This window comes from Pseudonaja textilis, chromosome 5 (genome assembly GCF_049901715.1).
Source record: "Pseudonaja textilis isolate UNSWEBS1 chromosome 5, rPseTex1.2, whole genome shotgun sequence".
Taxonomy (NCBI): domain Eukaryota; kingdom Metazoa; phylum Chordata; class Lepidosauria; order Squamata; family Elapidae; genus Pseudonaja; species Pseudonaja textilis.
The window spans coordinates 59803183-59819342 of record NC_141994.1 but is presented as its reverse complement, the minus strand read 5'-3'; the positions used below and the strand labels follow the sequence as shown (position 1 = coordinate 59819342).

General features: G+C 38.9%; 1 protein-coding gene across 3 annotated transcripts in view; it reads left to right on the top strand.

Annotated features, from left to right (window-relative positions):
• LOC113448614 (sodium- and chloride-dependent betaine transporter-like) overlaps window positions 1–16160 on the top strand; it is an 80942-nt gene that overhangs the window by 45974 nt on the left and 18808 nt on the right. For all 3 annotated transcript variants that reach the window (XM_087935037.1, XM_026719366.2, XM_087935038.1), the window contains exons 5-11: window positions 497–575; window positions 2789–2921; window positions 7565–7699; window positions 12041–12144; window positions 13319–13443; window positions 13933–14045; window positions 14923–15060. In XM_087935037.1, coding sequence (XP_087791163.1) covers window positions 497–575; window positions 2789–2921; window positions 7565–7699; window positions 12041–12144; window positions 13319–13443; window positions 13933–14045; window positions 14923–15060 — 827 coding nt within the window. The remainder of the gene's footprint in view (window positions 1–496; window positions 576–2788; window positions 2922–7564; window positions 7700–12040; window positions 12145–13318; window positions 13444–13932; window positions 14046–14922; window positions 15061–16160) is intronic.

Genomic DNA, 16160 nt, shown 5'->3' with positions numbered 1-16160 from the left:
ATAATAATACGGCCAATAAAAAGGGGAGTAAAGAAGATAATAAGGCTATTACAGTCACAGTATATGGGTTAATAGACATTAGGCAGCACTGAGAGAATTAGGTGTTCAGTTGAGTGATGGCATGAGGGAAAAAACTGTCCCTATGTTTGGTAGTTTTGTCTTGCAATCCCCTACGATGCCATCCTGAAGGAAGGAGTTGAAACAGTTTATGTCCAGGATGCGAGGGGTCTGCAGATACCTTATCAGCTCTCCTTCTGTCCCAGGCAACATACAGGTCTTCTATGGAAAACAGGCTGGTTGCAATTGTTTTTTTTTCCCTGCAGTCTTAACTATCTGTTGGAATCTGTACCTGTCCTATTTAGTTGCTGTATCACACCAGACAGTTTGGATCGTGAATAGATGTTCTAAGCACATGGAAATTTGTACCAATTATGGAGTTGGAGCAGCTGATCTTCAGTATCCCTTCTTACTCTTAAACATCTCTTTCTTCTGGCAGAATACTGTATGGATGTTCTGAATGTCTCCGATCCTGGGAATAACACTAATGCCACCTCTCCAGTTATCGAGTTTTGGGAGTACGTATTTCAATTGTTTGGGTTATTTATTTCCTTTGCTTAAATGTCTTCCCTGAGATTTAGAGGGGATAGCTGTAGATCTGGCCTTGCTGAAGTTCAAAGGGAATTATATACTGTATATAGGTGGTATTCAGCAGGTTCTGACCAGTTCTGGAGAACCGGTAGCGGAAATTTTGAGTAGCTCGGAGAACTGGCAAAAACACCTTTGACTGGAGATTTTATAGTATCCTTCTCCTGCTACGCCCACCAAGCCATACCCACAGAACCAGTAGTAAAAAAAAATTGAATCCTACCACTGGTATATCCCTGGATATACATGCATAGTATATCCAGGGACGCGGTGGATCAGTGGCTAAGATGCTGAGCTTGTCGATCAGAAAGGTCAGCAGTTTGGCAGTTTGAATCCCTAGCACCACGTAACAGATTGAGCTCCCGTTACTTATCTCAGCTTCTGCCAACCTAGCAGTTCGAAAGCATGTAAAAATGCAAGTAGAAAAATACGGACCACTTTGGTGGGAAGGTAACAGCGTTCCATGCGCCTTCAGTGTTTAGTCATGCCAGCCACATGACCAAGGAGACATCTTTGGACAGCTCTGGCTCTTCAGCTTTGTGATGGAGATCACCACTGCCCTCTAGAGCCAGGAACGACTAGCATGTATGTGCGAGGGGAAGGGGAAGCTTTACCTTTACTTATAGTATATACACCATCCCAGGGATGTCTGTGAGAGATGGTTAAAAAATATCAATATGGCAGCACTGCATTTTATATCATCTGCAATTGACGGTTGCTTTTTCCCACTTCTTACCAGTTTTTTTACTGTCCTAAACATCTGGACAGCATCTTCCCAGAAATAAAGCTTCTAAAATAATGTGAGGCATGTAAATTGTTAGTAGACTTTAATGTATTTATTTGTCACCTTTTTATCTTATGTTTCCTCCTGAGTTCAGATATCACTGCAGTTCCAGTATGATGGCTGGACAAGGAGGCTGTTTTGAGAATAGCAGAGAGAAAAATCCAAATATCTAGATTAATAAGAGAAGGTAAATAAATAGCAGGAAAGCAACCTGATGGTGACCTGATAATAGCAGTAGCCTCTAAATGAAATACTTCATAGGATTAGGGAGGGCTTTCTGCACTTGCAGTTTTTATTGCAAAAAGTATCTACAGTATATTATAAACATTGACCAGTTTTTTCTGTTGAATCATAGTGCCAATTATGTTGTATAAATATTAAGCTGTTTTTCCCCACCCCCCACTGTCTCTTTGAGGAGGAACGTACATGTGATCAACTCAAACCTAATTAAGTTATTGATTAATTTCTGGGGAAAGTGCCTAATCTTATGAAGGCAAGTGAGAAATACATGCCGTTGTCTATCCATAAACTTATCAGTATCGTCAACCTATTTTCTCTCTCCCTCAACACTCTGTCACCAATAAAGGCAGTACAGTTTGTAGCCTTTAGTCTGGATAGCAAGGACAACCAGTAGTATCATTTTTCTGGTAAGACAGAGTAATGGTCTGTGAGAATGACCTTGGAGACAGGAGGAAGAGCCACAGCTTTGTCAATAATCATGCATAAGGTATCTCAGCCCACACAAGAAAAGTTGGCATGGAAACATCTTGGAAGGAATCCTCTTCTGGAAATTCAAAGAGGGAGAAGTGCTTTCAAACTTACAAGATTCTGTTACTGTAGCTTAGAATAAGAGTAGTGTTAATAATGGTTTTGGGCTTGAGGACTTTGAAGGGCTAACACAGGGATGTCAGACTCAAGGCCCAGGGGCTGGATCTGGCCCAGGGGATGCTTAAACCTGGTCCATGGGGCCATCCTAGAAACAGTAAAGGTCTGGCCCGCAGTGCCTCTACCAGTGAAAACAGAGTTTGGGAGGGCTGCCTTCCTGAGTTCTGTTTTCGTTGGCAGAGGGTTGTAGGCAGCTGTCGCAGCTGAAAATGCAGCTTGGGAGCCCATTTTTGCTGTCAGAGCACTTGGGCCACCACAGGCCTGACACAAGTGACATCGAACTTCCCCCCAAACTCAATGAAATCGAGTTTGACACCCCTGGGTTAACAGATACTGTTGGGTCTATCCTGCAATAGCCAAGTTAAACTAAAGACCTTTAGTGAGGAAAAGCTGTCAAGGAAGCAGGTATGAAGGGTTAATAGGAGCTGGCAGAAAGATGGCTCACCTCCTCCATCTTTTTATCTGTTCTCTTAGGAGACGAACGCTGAAAATAACAGAAGGTCTTCACAACCTGGGCACTGTGCGCTGGGAGTTGGCCCTCTGCCTCTTGCTGGCCTGGATCATCTGCTATTTCTGCATCTGGAAAGGAGTCAAGTCCACTGGCAAAGTAGGAGTTACCCTGTGCTTGGTTAATGCTTAAATTGCTTTGCTCTATCCTGTCAGTCTTTTTGTATCAGAGAGTAGCAGGATAAAAGTATACATGTCTATGTGGAGTGGGAATATTAGAAATAATTTGGTCCATTTTAGTGGGCCTTTAAGACCTGAGAAAAAGGTCAAATTAGAGCCCCAGCTGTAATTCTTTTAGAAATAACTTTCCAAAAAGAAATCATCACAACCAACCTATTTCTATTTTGTACCTTCAGATGTTTCAGATTACAAATTCCATCACAGCCAATAGTGTAGTACAGGAACAATAGTGTGATAGGTACTGTAATCCTACATATGTGAAAGACTCCAAGTTGGAAAAATTGATCTAGTCTAGTCCATAGTTGGCTTACATTGCCCGATCAAAATCTGTAGCTAAGACCTACATTAATTTCAAAAGTTGCATTCACTTGTGAGAATTTTTACAATAGGAGGTGACAATGGATACTACATAGGAAAATTTATGGAGGGTAGGTATACCAGCATTTGAAGTATCAATAGTTTTGTTCAACTTTTGTAAACTTCCTGTGGAACCATCTTATTTTAGGTTTCACCAGTTGTTGGAAATTAGAGGCAGAAGAGTTCTCCTGCTTCTGGATTTCCCAGAACCGTCGAAGTAGCCAATATTAGAAACTATTGTTGATGATACGTCTAGTCCATTTGTGAGACTGTGTTTGAGGAACATTGTTAACAATAATTGCTTTTTTTCCTATTGGGACCCTTTTTAGAGGGAAAATAGTTTAAGAAGGGAAAATAGTTGTTGTTGGGAAGCTATTGTTTAATCTTTAGACTATCAACCTTGGTGTTCTATGGAACATCAGAGGTTAATTCATACTTTTGAATGTTGCCTAAATTAATAATGGGCTAGATGAGGAAAACAAGCGGACGTTACCTCTGGATAAGAGAGAGAGGTGTTATACATAAATAGGAAACTGGATCCGAACTTGTTGGCTTTGGCAATATTTGTTCATGCTTTGACTGCATGGGGATCAAATGGGTCTATCCTTGAAAAGTACGTGGAAGTTGCAGTTGCTGTAAAATGCATAGCTACACTGCTAACCAATCTCTAATGGCATTGGTTGCCAAATCCTAGACATAATTAAAATTGTTGGTATTAATTTTTAAAGCTATGAACGGTTAGGAGCACATTTGCAGTTAGGAAAGTATCTGATTATTAAAAGACTCTCCTTTTTGACAGTACTCCCATCATTGCTAAACGCCTATCGTTTTGGCAAGCAGGAGATACAGTAGTGGTGTAGGGTTTCCTGCCTAGGCAGGGGGCTGGACTAGAAGATCTCCAAGGTCCCTTCCAAGTTCCAACTCTGTTATTCTATTCTATTCTATTCTATTCTATTCTATTCTATTCTATTCTTCTCTTGCATTTGCCCCCCTGATTATGACACACATTTCTTGGAAATTGCATTGGGTCTCCACTTTCCCAGTTTAAAAACAGCCCCCGTAAAGACACATCTCTTTCCCAACTGTTAATTATTACATTATTATTCATATTCATCTGTGTTTTTAAATTTTGAATATTTGATTTCATTTAATGTTTTTGGTTAGACACATTGGTATTTGCCAGGATAGAAATGAGAAATATAAATCAGACAAAGCAAATTCAAGAGCTTAACTGATATTCCTTAACTGAAAGCCAAAACACATAAGTATATTCCCACTTGGCTACTTACATTATAGGATCCAGTGGTAATAAAAAGTGTCTGTTTGATTAAATTAGCATTGCATTAAAGTTACACTGAATTAAGAAAATGCAAATGAATACTATTCAGGGAAAAGAACACGCTTTTATTGATTCCAGGAGCACACAGAGATCAGTATTTGGATTTCAAAATGTACTTGTATCATGTACTGCTGTTACAACATTGCATATTTCACCATTCTGTCAGTTCCATCATGCTCTTGTTGTAGGCTGGGAAACCCAAGCTGCTACACGACCATAATTTAAAGTAGGTTGTGCTATTTCTTTTGGAAGGACAAAGAGAGATCTTCACATGGCAACATTCATTCATTCATTCATTCATTTGTTTATTATTTGAAATGTGCCATATGCACTGAAGTACTGCTATTAATTCCTTTTATTCCTTCCTTCTTCTTATTCAAATCTGCAAATGCCCTGTGAGCAGAGACCAGAGTCAAAGTGGATGGAGAGGAAAGGGCTGATGAAGCACATTGCTTGACAAGTGTCTGGATTCTTTTTTTTTCTTTTAACATCCCTTTAATCCTTTATGGATTAAAAGTGGAGTTGGGGTGACTGAATGGAGCTAAGAGTTTACTGGCTGGATGTTCTTCCTGACTCCTATGCAGAGTTCACAGCAGATATTTTTTCATTGCACCTTAATAGAGAAACATTTTCCACTGCCTAAGTTTGAACTCTGAACCTCACCTCTGAGGCAAGTGTCTTCATCTTGAGGCCAGCAGGCTGCCCACACAAGCTGCCGCCAACTCGCCAAGAGACAACTATGCATGGCTAACTCACCATGGGATTACTTGCTGCAAGACAAGAGTTATACTAATATCAAAGAAATGGGGGGCTAGTATTAAAGAAAGGATGCAAAAGGAGGAACTGAATTGTTCAATTGTCCCATGGGAAGTTGTCCTGCAATGGATTGGCCATGGTGAGTTGTCTTGCAACAAGTTGACAGTGGTGAGTTGGCTGTGGCGAGTTGGCCACGACAAGTTGGCCACGACGTGTTGGCCTCAGCGAGTTGTCCCATTCTGCTCATAGAAACATGGCAAGCAATAGAAGAAGGAATAATAAATGTTCTAAAAAGCTATGCCAACAAATTTGGAAGATGGCATATTGGCTAACAGATTGAAAGAGGTCAATCTACATTCCAATATCAAAAAAGGGGGACTTAACAGAGTGTTAATAATATTCTTAATATCACATATTAGAAAATAATAGGATAATCCAAAACATATTCAAGCCTTACATGGAAAAAGAGATGACAGATGTTGAAAGTGGCTTTAGAAAAGACAGAATAATGTGGCTTGTTATTACTAATGCAACTGGATAACTGAGAAAGCCAAAGAATACAAAAAAAAAAAAAAAGCCATTGTGTGCTTCACTGATTATAAAAAGGCCATTAATTGTGTGGATCACATTCAGTTGTGTGTAAAAAACAACAACAGAACCATTGTCCTCATGAGAAACCTATACACAAGTCAGGAAGACACAATATGAACAGAATATGGTAAGATGGACTGATTCCAAGTTACTAAAGGTGTGAGGCAAGTCTGCATATTCTCCCCTTAATTATTCAACCTATATTCTGAATATTTATGAAAGGAAGTGGACTTGGGGAAAAAATGAGCATGGTTTTAAAATTGCGGGAAGAAATATCAATAATCTGGCCTACTCTATGCTGATGACATTGCTTTAATAGCCAAAAATGCAGATGCCCTGCACCCTCTAGTAATAAAAGTAAAGCAGCACAATGAGAAATGGGAGTAAAATTAAATACACAAAGGAGACCAAAGTATTGACAACAGATAGAATAACCAGCCTGAAAACTGACAATGAAGATATTAAAGTGGTGTCAAGTTTGAAGCGCACTTACGCTGTTGCAACCATTATTGCTTCTCAAGTTGCCAAAGAACCAGGGGGGAGACAAGGGTGAGATGAATGCAGGCTCCAGACTTCAAGAAGACAAGCTATGACAGCCAAGGGCACTTTGGCAGGTGTTTGCCAAGACCAGAGACTTTTTCTCATAACAATAAAATGACAATGTGACCTGCACTAATAGGGGGGAGGGAGAAATCTATACTGTCATTATGTGGGTTTGCATGGGAATTAGATAGATCTGGTTTTCCCTTCATCAGTGCCAAAATGATGTACTCAATAAAGTTTTGCATTCAGAGATTGGAAGGTCTCGACTGTGCTTGCTTTGGCTGGGTTCGTCAGTTGGAACGTTGACAAGTGGTGAATAATATCTGCCTTTTAGGATCAACCTGCTAAGGGTAATGTGATATTGCAGAGTAACTGAACCCAAATCATATGCATGACATGGGGCGAGGCAGTGGTGGGATTCAACCAGTGTAACAACCAGTTCGGTAAGCATGTGATTTGCATGAAGCGTTTGAAAACTGCCCATTTTCAGCTCTAAAACTCACCTTCTACCGCAGCCCCAGTGAGTACAACAGCTGATTTGTGCAGCAATCCACCGTGCCACGCAAATCCGCTGAGCTGCAAAACATGGGAATATAGGACAGACTAGGGAAGGGGTAGGTGGAACTACTGGTTTGCCCAAACCGGGCAAACCGGTATCAGCCCACCCCTGGGGCTAGGATTTCTCCCCCCCCCATTCAAGGGATAAGAGTTTTCTTTTTTAATTGATGTTATCTGTATTTTAGGTCTTTCCCTACATTTTTTTTGCATCCAGCTGGCAGTGTGGGTGGTTGGCATTTTTTCTTCTGAAGTTGTGGTCAGGTTCCTTGAGCTGAAGCAATGGGTTGAAAGTCCTCATATAGATTTGGGGTCAGAGGTTGTCTGCCCTGGTCAGGGTCTGTTAACAGCTCTGAAGATCAGGGGTCTTGGTTATTCACTAGTTTTAATGATCTCTGAAGCTTCTTCTGTTCTATTCCCAGGTAGTCTACTTCACTGCCACTTTCCCTTACCTAATGTTGATCGTGCTGCTAATTCGAGGAGTCACACTCCCTGGGGCTTTAGATGGAATTATATTCTACTTAAACCCAGACATTTCCAGATTGGCTGATCCTCAGGTGAGTTGTAACTTCTATTGCATTTCAATGGGCAGATCATCCACATTTCAAATGGATTTGGCAAATGTGCTTCCAACTTTTCATGGACACAGTGCTCCTGCACAATTCCAAAAGTGTTACTGCAGCTTTATTAAATCATGTCATTAAAGCTAAGTGACTTTAAAGTAGAGGCATTTTTCAGGCTTGTACAATGACCTGGAAAAATATGTGGTTGCTTTAAAGAAATGATGACCTTTTACTGGCCAGATCAAAACGATTTTTGATGTTCTCAGAGCTCTATGAAATAAGAGCAGATGAATTTCAGAGGATCAGAGCTCCTATCTAACTAATACAAGGAGCATGGACTCATCTGCATTTAGTTATTGTCATTTATTTAGTGTTACTCCTTTCTCTCAAAGTTTTGCATCATCTACAAACTTATGCAAACATTCACACAGGATAATTTGTATTGATTTTTTTGTCTGACGTGTGCCTATCCTGTATACATCTTTTCCTAAGATACATCGATTTTGCATACAATTTTTCCAAGTATTCATTTTTAAAATTCAATGTTTAAACAGAAGAATCTTTCAAGAGAATTCTAGCAGACCCCTGTGGATGATTGCATGCTCATTCCTGTTGCAACAAATTCCTTTCTGGATGATTGCACCATTTGCTTGAAAAGAAAGCTTTGAAGGATTTATTTGACATGCTTATTCTTAACTGCTTACCTGAGGGATTGTCAGTAATATAACATCTTAAGCATGACCTAATAAATCCAGTCAAACAAAATGCATATAAAAGCATAAAATACCATCTATCACTTTCCCTTTTGGGTTGGTCCTCTAAGGTGCACTGGCTTAAACACTTGTTGTCCCTAGCCATTGTTGTGCTGGTAGCTGGAGGTGATGAGCATTATGGTCTGGAAATCGCTACGTTGGAGAAAATTTCAACACATACATTAAGAACTCTCCCATGGTAGCACTCTGAATAACTTGGAAACATTCAACCTGGGCACTAGCAATTCTTCAATATATGTTTTGTAATCTTCGAAGCCATCCAACAATCACAGTGTACCATGGAAGTCTAATGAAAAAAATCCAAACAAATAAATGAGGTTACTAGGCACATCATCACAGAAAAGGTATTTCAAAGCCACCACCATAGTTGCCCACCTAACAGCCCATATAAAACAGAAGAGAGCTGGCCTGGAGAATCTTTCAGAGACATTGTGCAATAAGGAGAGAGGGATGGAAGTAGGAATCTCTGAACAGGGCTTATTACTAGAGGCAGAGAACTTGCGGTCCTGGAGGTATGGCTGAATTCCAATTTCTAGCAAACCCAGCTAGCATGAACAGTGTTCCTGTGTGCTGTATTTTAGAGCACCTCTCCAACCTGGATGTACATATCCTGTTGGACTACTGTGCTTGTTATTGTTCATTTGTGCTGTGTGTTGCTAGACCTTAGACAAAAGCAGTTTTAGTTACTTAGGGCAGGGGCATCAAAATTGGCAGCCCACGGGCCTGATGCAGGCCACTCCCATCCCAGCTCCACAAAGGGGAAAACTGTTGTGAAACATCAATTGACAGCAACATGGCGCAGTGAGTTGAACACCTGTGACTTAGGGAAAACCTAATTTTTGAAAGACAAAGTCCAAGCTGTCAGCATTACAGTGAAACTCTCCATCTCATTCAGCACTCAGAAACAAAGTTTACCCAAGTAAGAATTTATTAGAGAAGTCATATTGGCACATCTGGGAAAACCGAACCTGAGAGTTCCGGGTTTTCCCTTCATAATTGAAAATCAAAACCCATCCCCTGTACCCACCTGTTCATCACATGGTCCAATCACACATTGTCCCAACTGGAGACATTCCTCTAACCACTCCTTCCCAGGTGCAGGATAACTTGTCCTTGACTTTAGAAGAAGAATGTTGTTATGTCTAAACTTCCACCTCTCTCTGAAATCCCCCCTCCCCCCAAATTCCCAGGCACCAAGATGTGGCAGCGTGGAAGCTTCTAAGTAAAATATGGCTTCCAAAGCTGACACAAGCATACCATTGTAAAGGCAAAGGACCTTTCCTAAAAAGCAGTTCCAGCTTTACTGAAGGATGCACCCAGGTATGGACATACTTGTCACTGCCAGTTAAGGCACAGCACTGCTGTTTCTTCTATTAAATATTCAACATCTGACAGATGGTTTTGCCATGTCCTAATTGAAACTGATTAGGCAAGAGAAAGATAACGTTTCTTCCAATTTACTGGGAACTGGTGCAAGTTTCTCATGTCAAATATCAAAATTTCCCCCAAGGGACTGGTGTTCCTAGCAAGAGAAACCCAGCAAAAAGATTTCTTAGGGTGCAGACAGAACTCTATGTCTTTAAATTTACTTTGCTACAATTTACTTTAAATGGGATGCAATTTGTGTTTCGCTGCTGCTCGTTTTGAATTGAGGAAGGTTCAGCTGATCATGTTTTTATCCCTTATTATCAAGAAAACTTCTACTTTCTTTTTGAGTCACATAATGAGTTTGGGGTGACTTTTGACTCATGCCAAAAGATAATTAACCACAAGCAGAAGATGCCTCCCATCTCCCTAGAGTTAACCCATTGGAGAGTTGGGCAGCATATACATTTATTAAATAAAACAATAAAATACTTATAAATCTAGATCAAGCTAAAAGTTAAAAAAACTGTCAGTCAACCAACCAAAACCAGTACACACATTCAAATGAAGTAGTCCTCAAATATATAAATGGTTGCCTGTTATTATTATATATACAACAGTGTGAAACCATTGCTGCCAGTTCTTTAGCTGGTATTGTTTTCATATGTATCGAGTTCTTTCCAAGAACCTAGGATGTTGTGATGTATTGGTGTAGAATATATGTGGATCCAAGCAATGTGGCCTTTTGCAATTGACAGATGGAAATTTTGTCAATGCACAGATTTTCTAAGTGCCATCCAAGACTTTTTGGTAGGGCAACTGTCTGCCAAATATTATTATTACCCGTTAAATTTAATTCTTAGAGATATCATAAGGTGGTTACAAATTAATATTTGTAATATCAATACAAATTAATATTTGTAAATGTTAAAACAATAACAAAAGTACTATTTTTGCTGGTTTTATTTTTGTTATTGTTGGGTATTTTATCATCTCACACATTCACTTGCTGGACTTCTGACACTGGAATGACACAGCTAAACCTAGAAAATATAATATTGATTGAGTACAAAGGAACGTTTACATTAGAGAGGCAGCCTTTTGGATATTCTAGTTTCAGACTATTCAGAGCCTCTATTGGGTATTTCAAGAATGTGTGTGTTCATGAGAATGCAGTTATTTGTTTCTTCTGCAATTCAATATTTTCCATGTGATGTGTTGGACTTCAGCTCCCATATTTTCTGGACAATGTCAAAAATGACTACTTCAATTATGGAAGTCCTGCAGCTTTTCAACCCACCAGTTTGGAAAAGGTTGTTCCCTTTCTGTTGTCTCCTGCACCATCCTTAGACTTTGCACTACTACAAGGAGTACAAAGGCTAAAAACTTATTTTATTAAAGATAAAAAAAATCTGAGTGAGAGAAATTTATTCAGGATCTTTTGTGGAGGCTTCCAAAGTAACTTATTTTCACATTGATATAAAAGGCTTTAGATTTTGAGTTATACATGTACAACATTTGTGAATTTTTCAGTGATACACCCTTTGATTTGATCAGTCGTTCCATCACTTCCAACTCTTCATGGTCCAATATAACTGCTTCTTTGAGTTCTTGTAAGTTCCTGCTTGTGTCATCAGTGATAGGAGCAATCTTCTGTTGACTTCTTTTTTCCATTGACTTTAATTTTTCTAAGCCTTGGGATCTTCACTACAGTAGTTACTCTTGCCTTTGCATTGCATATGCACAATTTTTAAGCTTTAGCTTCATTATTAATGATTCTAGTGAGCAGTCTGGTTTTATTTCATCTAATATTGAATTATTTGTTCTCTTCAAAGACAGTCCAAAGTATTCTCAACAGATTTTCCAGCACCAGGATTCAAAGGCATCCATTTTCATACATTAAGTCTTTCTTATGGTTCTACTTTCACATCCATACGGTACTTCTAGAAAAGCACATGAATTCAGCAATATGTATTTTTTTCAGTGTGATGCATCTATATTTTAATATGTACTGTAGGACATTCTTCTCTATTTTGTGGATACAGATACAATATGTGTGAATTTTTCAACCAAGGACCTCTGTTACCACTTCAACTTCTTCTCCAACTATTTTCTTGGGGTTGGCATTGCCTGTTAACATGTTCCTCTTGATGATCTACTTCTTTACTGTAAAATTATTGTCCTTTTCTTGTTTCAGGTATGGATGGATGCAGGCACTCAGATCTTCTTTTCTTATGCCATATGCCAAGGATGCTTGACAGCTCTTGGCAGCTACAACAAATATAACAACAATTGTTACAGGTAGAAGTAAAACACCACTTTTAATTTCTGCAGACTTTTAGAGTTTTGTAGTATCAGTCATTGTGCGTTGACCACCTGTGTTTGTAAGCCATTGGATTCTTTAATATATATTTCCCTGTAGTCTGACAATTCTTCTGGAATGCAAGATCTTCCAGGGATGGTTCAAATCATTGCAGTTCATCTTCTGTACTGCTGCCTGCTTCATATAACAACTCATTTCTGTAAATATAGATATAGACACATAAACATGCACACAAACACACACAAAGAGAGAGAGATATATCTATATTTATCTCTAATCTATGTGTATAATATCCTTTAATATATTTTATGTGTTCTGTAAAGATATTCTAACAACAAGACATGATTTTATGTTTGCATTCCTTGCATGGATTTCTTCTAGTTCAATGATCAATATTTCTAAGAAAATATACGTTAAGTACACATATGTATGTGTGTGTCTATGGACTTTCCCTGACTCTCATATGCTTACATACAAATGCACACACATGGAACTTCCTTATATTGAATCATATTTTTCCATTTAGCTTAAAATATCTACTTTAATCTAATTGGAAGCTCAAGGTTTTTTGTGTGTGGAGATATTGTGGACTAAATTGGTGTCTTCATTGTTACAATACTTTACAATGAAGACCAGCAAGTTATCTGACATGTAGACTTTTTGTTCAAATAATGGTATAACAACTTACTCAAATAATACTTTCCCAAAACAATAAAGGGGAATAAAGCCAAAAAAAACCCACAATAATTAAGAATGAACAAATAAACATGTAAATAGAGGTAAAACAACTGTGACAAAAGAAAGCAAAGGTAGTACCAATAGTCATAGGTGCTTTGGGAGTAATCTCAAAACAACTGGAACAACTCTTGAACATGATCAGCTATCACTTGAGACTTTCAAGAAGAGATTGGACTGCCATTTGTCAGAAATGGTGTAAGATCTCCCGCTTGGGTGGGGGGTTGGATTAGATGACTTACAAGGTCCCTTCCAACTCTGATTATCTGTTATCTGTTAAAAAGCATTGACAAATTCACCATCAGTCAATTGTGAAAGGTAGCTTTACTTGGAACAGCTTGCATACTCTGTCAATATCTTTAACACCATCCAATGACAACAATTTCTGTCTCTCTCTCTCTCTGGAATGTTCCACAGAGATTCCTTCATGCTTTGTTTCCTGAACAGTGCCACAAGCTTTGTGGCGGGATTTGCCATCTTCTCTGTTTTGGGCTTCATGGCACAGGAACAAGGTGTCCCCATTTCAAAAGTGGCTGAATCAGGTAAGGAGCTGATGGCTGCATAAGGAGATAACTAAATATAAATTATGGTCTGCATTTTAGGAATAGGGAGCCATAGGAATAGGGAGCTGGCTGGGGAATTCTGGGAGTTGAAATCCTCCAGGCTTAAAGTTGCCAAGGTTGGAAACCCTTGCTCTACAAGATGGATAGAGAAACTCACATGTGTCTGATTTTGTTGATGTTCTCCATGCTTATCTGGTTTTGTCTCCCATACCCAGAAGGGACTAGATTAGAAAACACAGGTAGCCGCTGATAACTGTGTATTTGTCTATCTTAATCCAGTAAGCATGTTTGATGATGCAGAAGCTGAAAACTGGTATTCTTTGCATGAATTCCCATTCAACTCCAATCATCATATCCACTGGGATAAAGTTTTAACAGGAACTGTGATCTGATAACTGTTGAAGGGATACTGGTCCCTTACCTTAAGCTAATAGAACATTGCTTTGCTTCTTTTTGTTTGATTGATAGGTCCTGGCCTAGCATTTATTGCTTATCCCAAAGCAGTAACCATGATGCCTATATCCCAGCTGTGGGCCTGTTTGTTCTTCCTTATGTTGATCTTCTTGGGGCTGGACAGTCAAGTATGATTATTATTTTTAAAACCGGGACACTCTAATGTATTCTTAACTCCATTTAATTTGTAGAATGTAGAATATTTGTTTACCTTTGTATGTAATGTATCTTGCAGAAGAAATACAGTTTCATTTTTTGGAAAGAAAGGAGCCCCATGAATAAATGATGCCCAGCATTAATTGATGATATAACTTGGGAGAACAGGATCTGATGCAACTAATCTGATGCATTTGATCTGATGCAGCTAAGATGCACAGATTGTTTGTAATACAAATGCAGATGTAAGCTCTCTTGTCATGGATTCTTTCACCTTTTCTTCTTCAAAAGGAACTGTTTTTTCTCAAGTCACTTTTAAGAAAGAAGTAAGAAGTTAGCAATGGATTTACTCATATATTTATGTGTAATACACATGGCCACCAGGTGCATAACGATACCAGTGGATGGTTTTGTGTTGACCATTGATCCTTTTAGATAAACATTGTTCTTGAGGCTCTTGGATTGTCCAGCAGAGTTCTTTATCCAGACTCTGAATTTTAACAGATTTTTTATAGAAAAATCCTAAGTATTAGAAGCCCTCCATAGGCAAAACTTACAGTTTCTGCTACCGTAGAGTTCATACGAACTGTTCAGGGATCATGTACATGTAGGAAGAATTTTTAAAACTCATCTGGGTATGGGTGTGTTGTGAATGATGGGAAAATCTCTGACATGTAGCAATATATCACAAGCCTAATGCAGGATGTGTTGAGAAGTGCCCATGTGCTAAAATTGCTACAGGAAGCTGAGAGCTAGTAAAGAAAGAAAAGGAAAGAGAAGGAGAAAGTTAAACAGATTGAGAGCCAGCAACTTTCTGACAACTGTCTTCTGACATACTTTCTTCTCTAGTTTGTCTGTGTTGAGAGCTTAGTGACTGCCATTGTTGACTTGTTCCCGGAAGTCTTCCGTAAGAAAGGACGTAGGGAGCTGCTGATCCTGGGCATTGCTGTGATCTGCTATCTCATTGGCTTGCTGCTGGTCACAGAGGTGAGAAGTGGAGGTCAGTGGGGAGGAAAAGGGACAACTGCAAACAACGTGCTATTACTGTGATACTAGCAACTATCCTGCAACATGTCAGCCCATATGATTAAGCTACTCAAATCATCATGAGGTCACAAAATGCATTCTATTTACATATGTTCTCTTCTCTTCCCTTCCCCCAGCATTCTTCCCTGTTTCCAGGCAGCTGTTCCAAGAAATTACTATCCCATGTTGTGCTTTCTTTTGAAAGTGATGCTACTTCAGATGTTCTTGGGTTGTAATTGTCATCAGCCCAAGGCAACATAGCCAGTATTTAGGAATACTGACTCTTGCAATCCAACATCTAGAAGGTCACACAAAATATGCCATCTTTCTTTTATCACCTTTCCTCCGAGTTCTAAAAATAAAAGTTTTAGAAAGGTGAGGAGGAAAGGTGATAAAAGAAAGATGGTATAAAAGAAAGTCCATTCTATCCATCTATGAAGAATATGTACTGTTTCAAAATTGGATTGATAAGAAAGGAAGGAAGGAAGGAAGGAAGAGAGAGAGAGAGAGAAAGAAGGAAGAGAAAGAAAGAAAGAAAGAAAGAAAGAAAGAAAGAAAGAAAGAAAGAAAGAAAGAAAGAAAGAAAAGAAGGAAGGAAGGAAGGAAGGAAGAAAGAGGAAGGAGGGAGGGAGGAAGGGAGGGAGGGAGGAAAGATATACACTTGCTAATAGATATGCATACAATGTATGGAAGCATCACATGTGCACAGTTACAATTTGAACTTGTTCAACACATGAACAGGATTTTTTTTTAAAAAAAATATGGCATTCTTGTCTCCCCAGTTAATACCCCCAATTAATCAAACTGAATGGTTAGTTCCATTCTGATTGCTACTCAAGTAACAAGTGTGCTACTTTGCTTCCTTCTTTCATACTTACTGAAGTTAGTACAGTGGGTTTAAGTTGCAGAATGTCTATATCAGTATATTGTGGTATTGTAATTACCAGTATTATTGTGGTATTATTTTTAATTGAAACTTGAAAATGGAACTTTAATGATCAATTGTTCATAACCAAATAGAGAAGATACTTGTGCAGGTAATGAGATTCATTGTCCTGGAC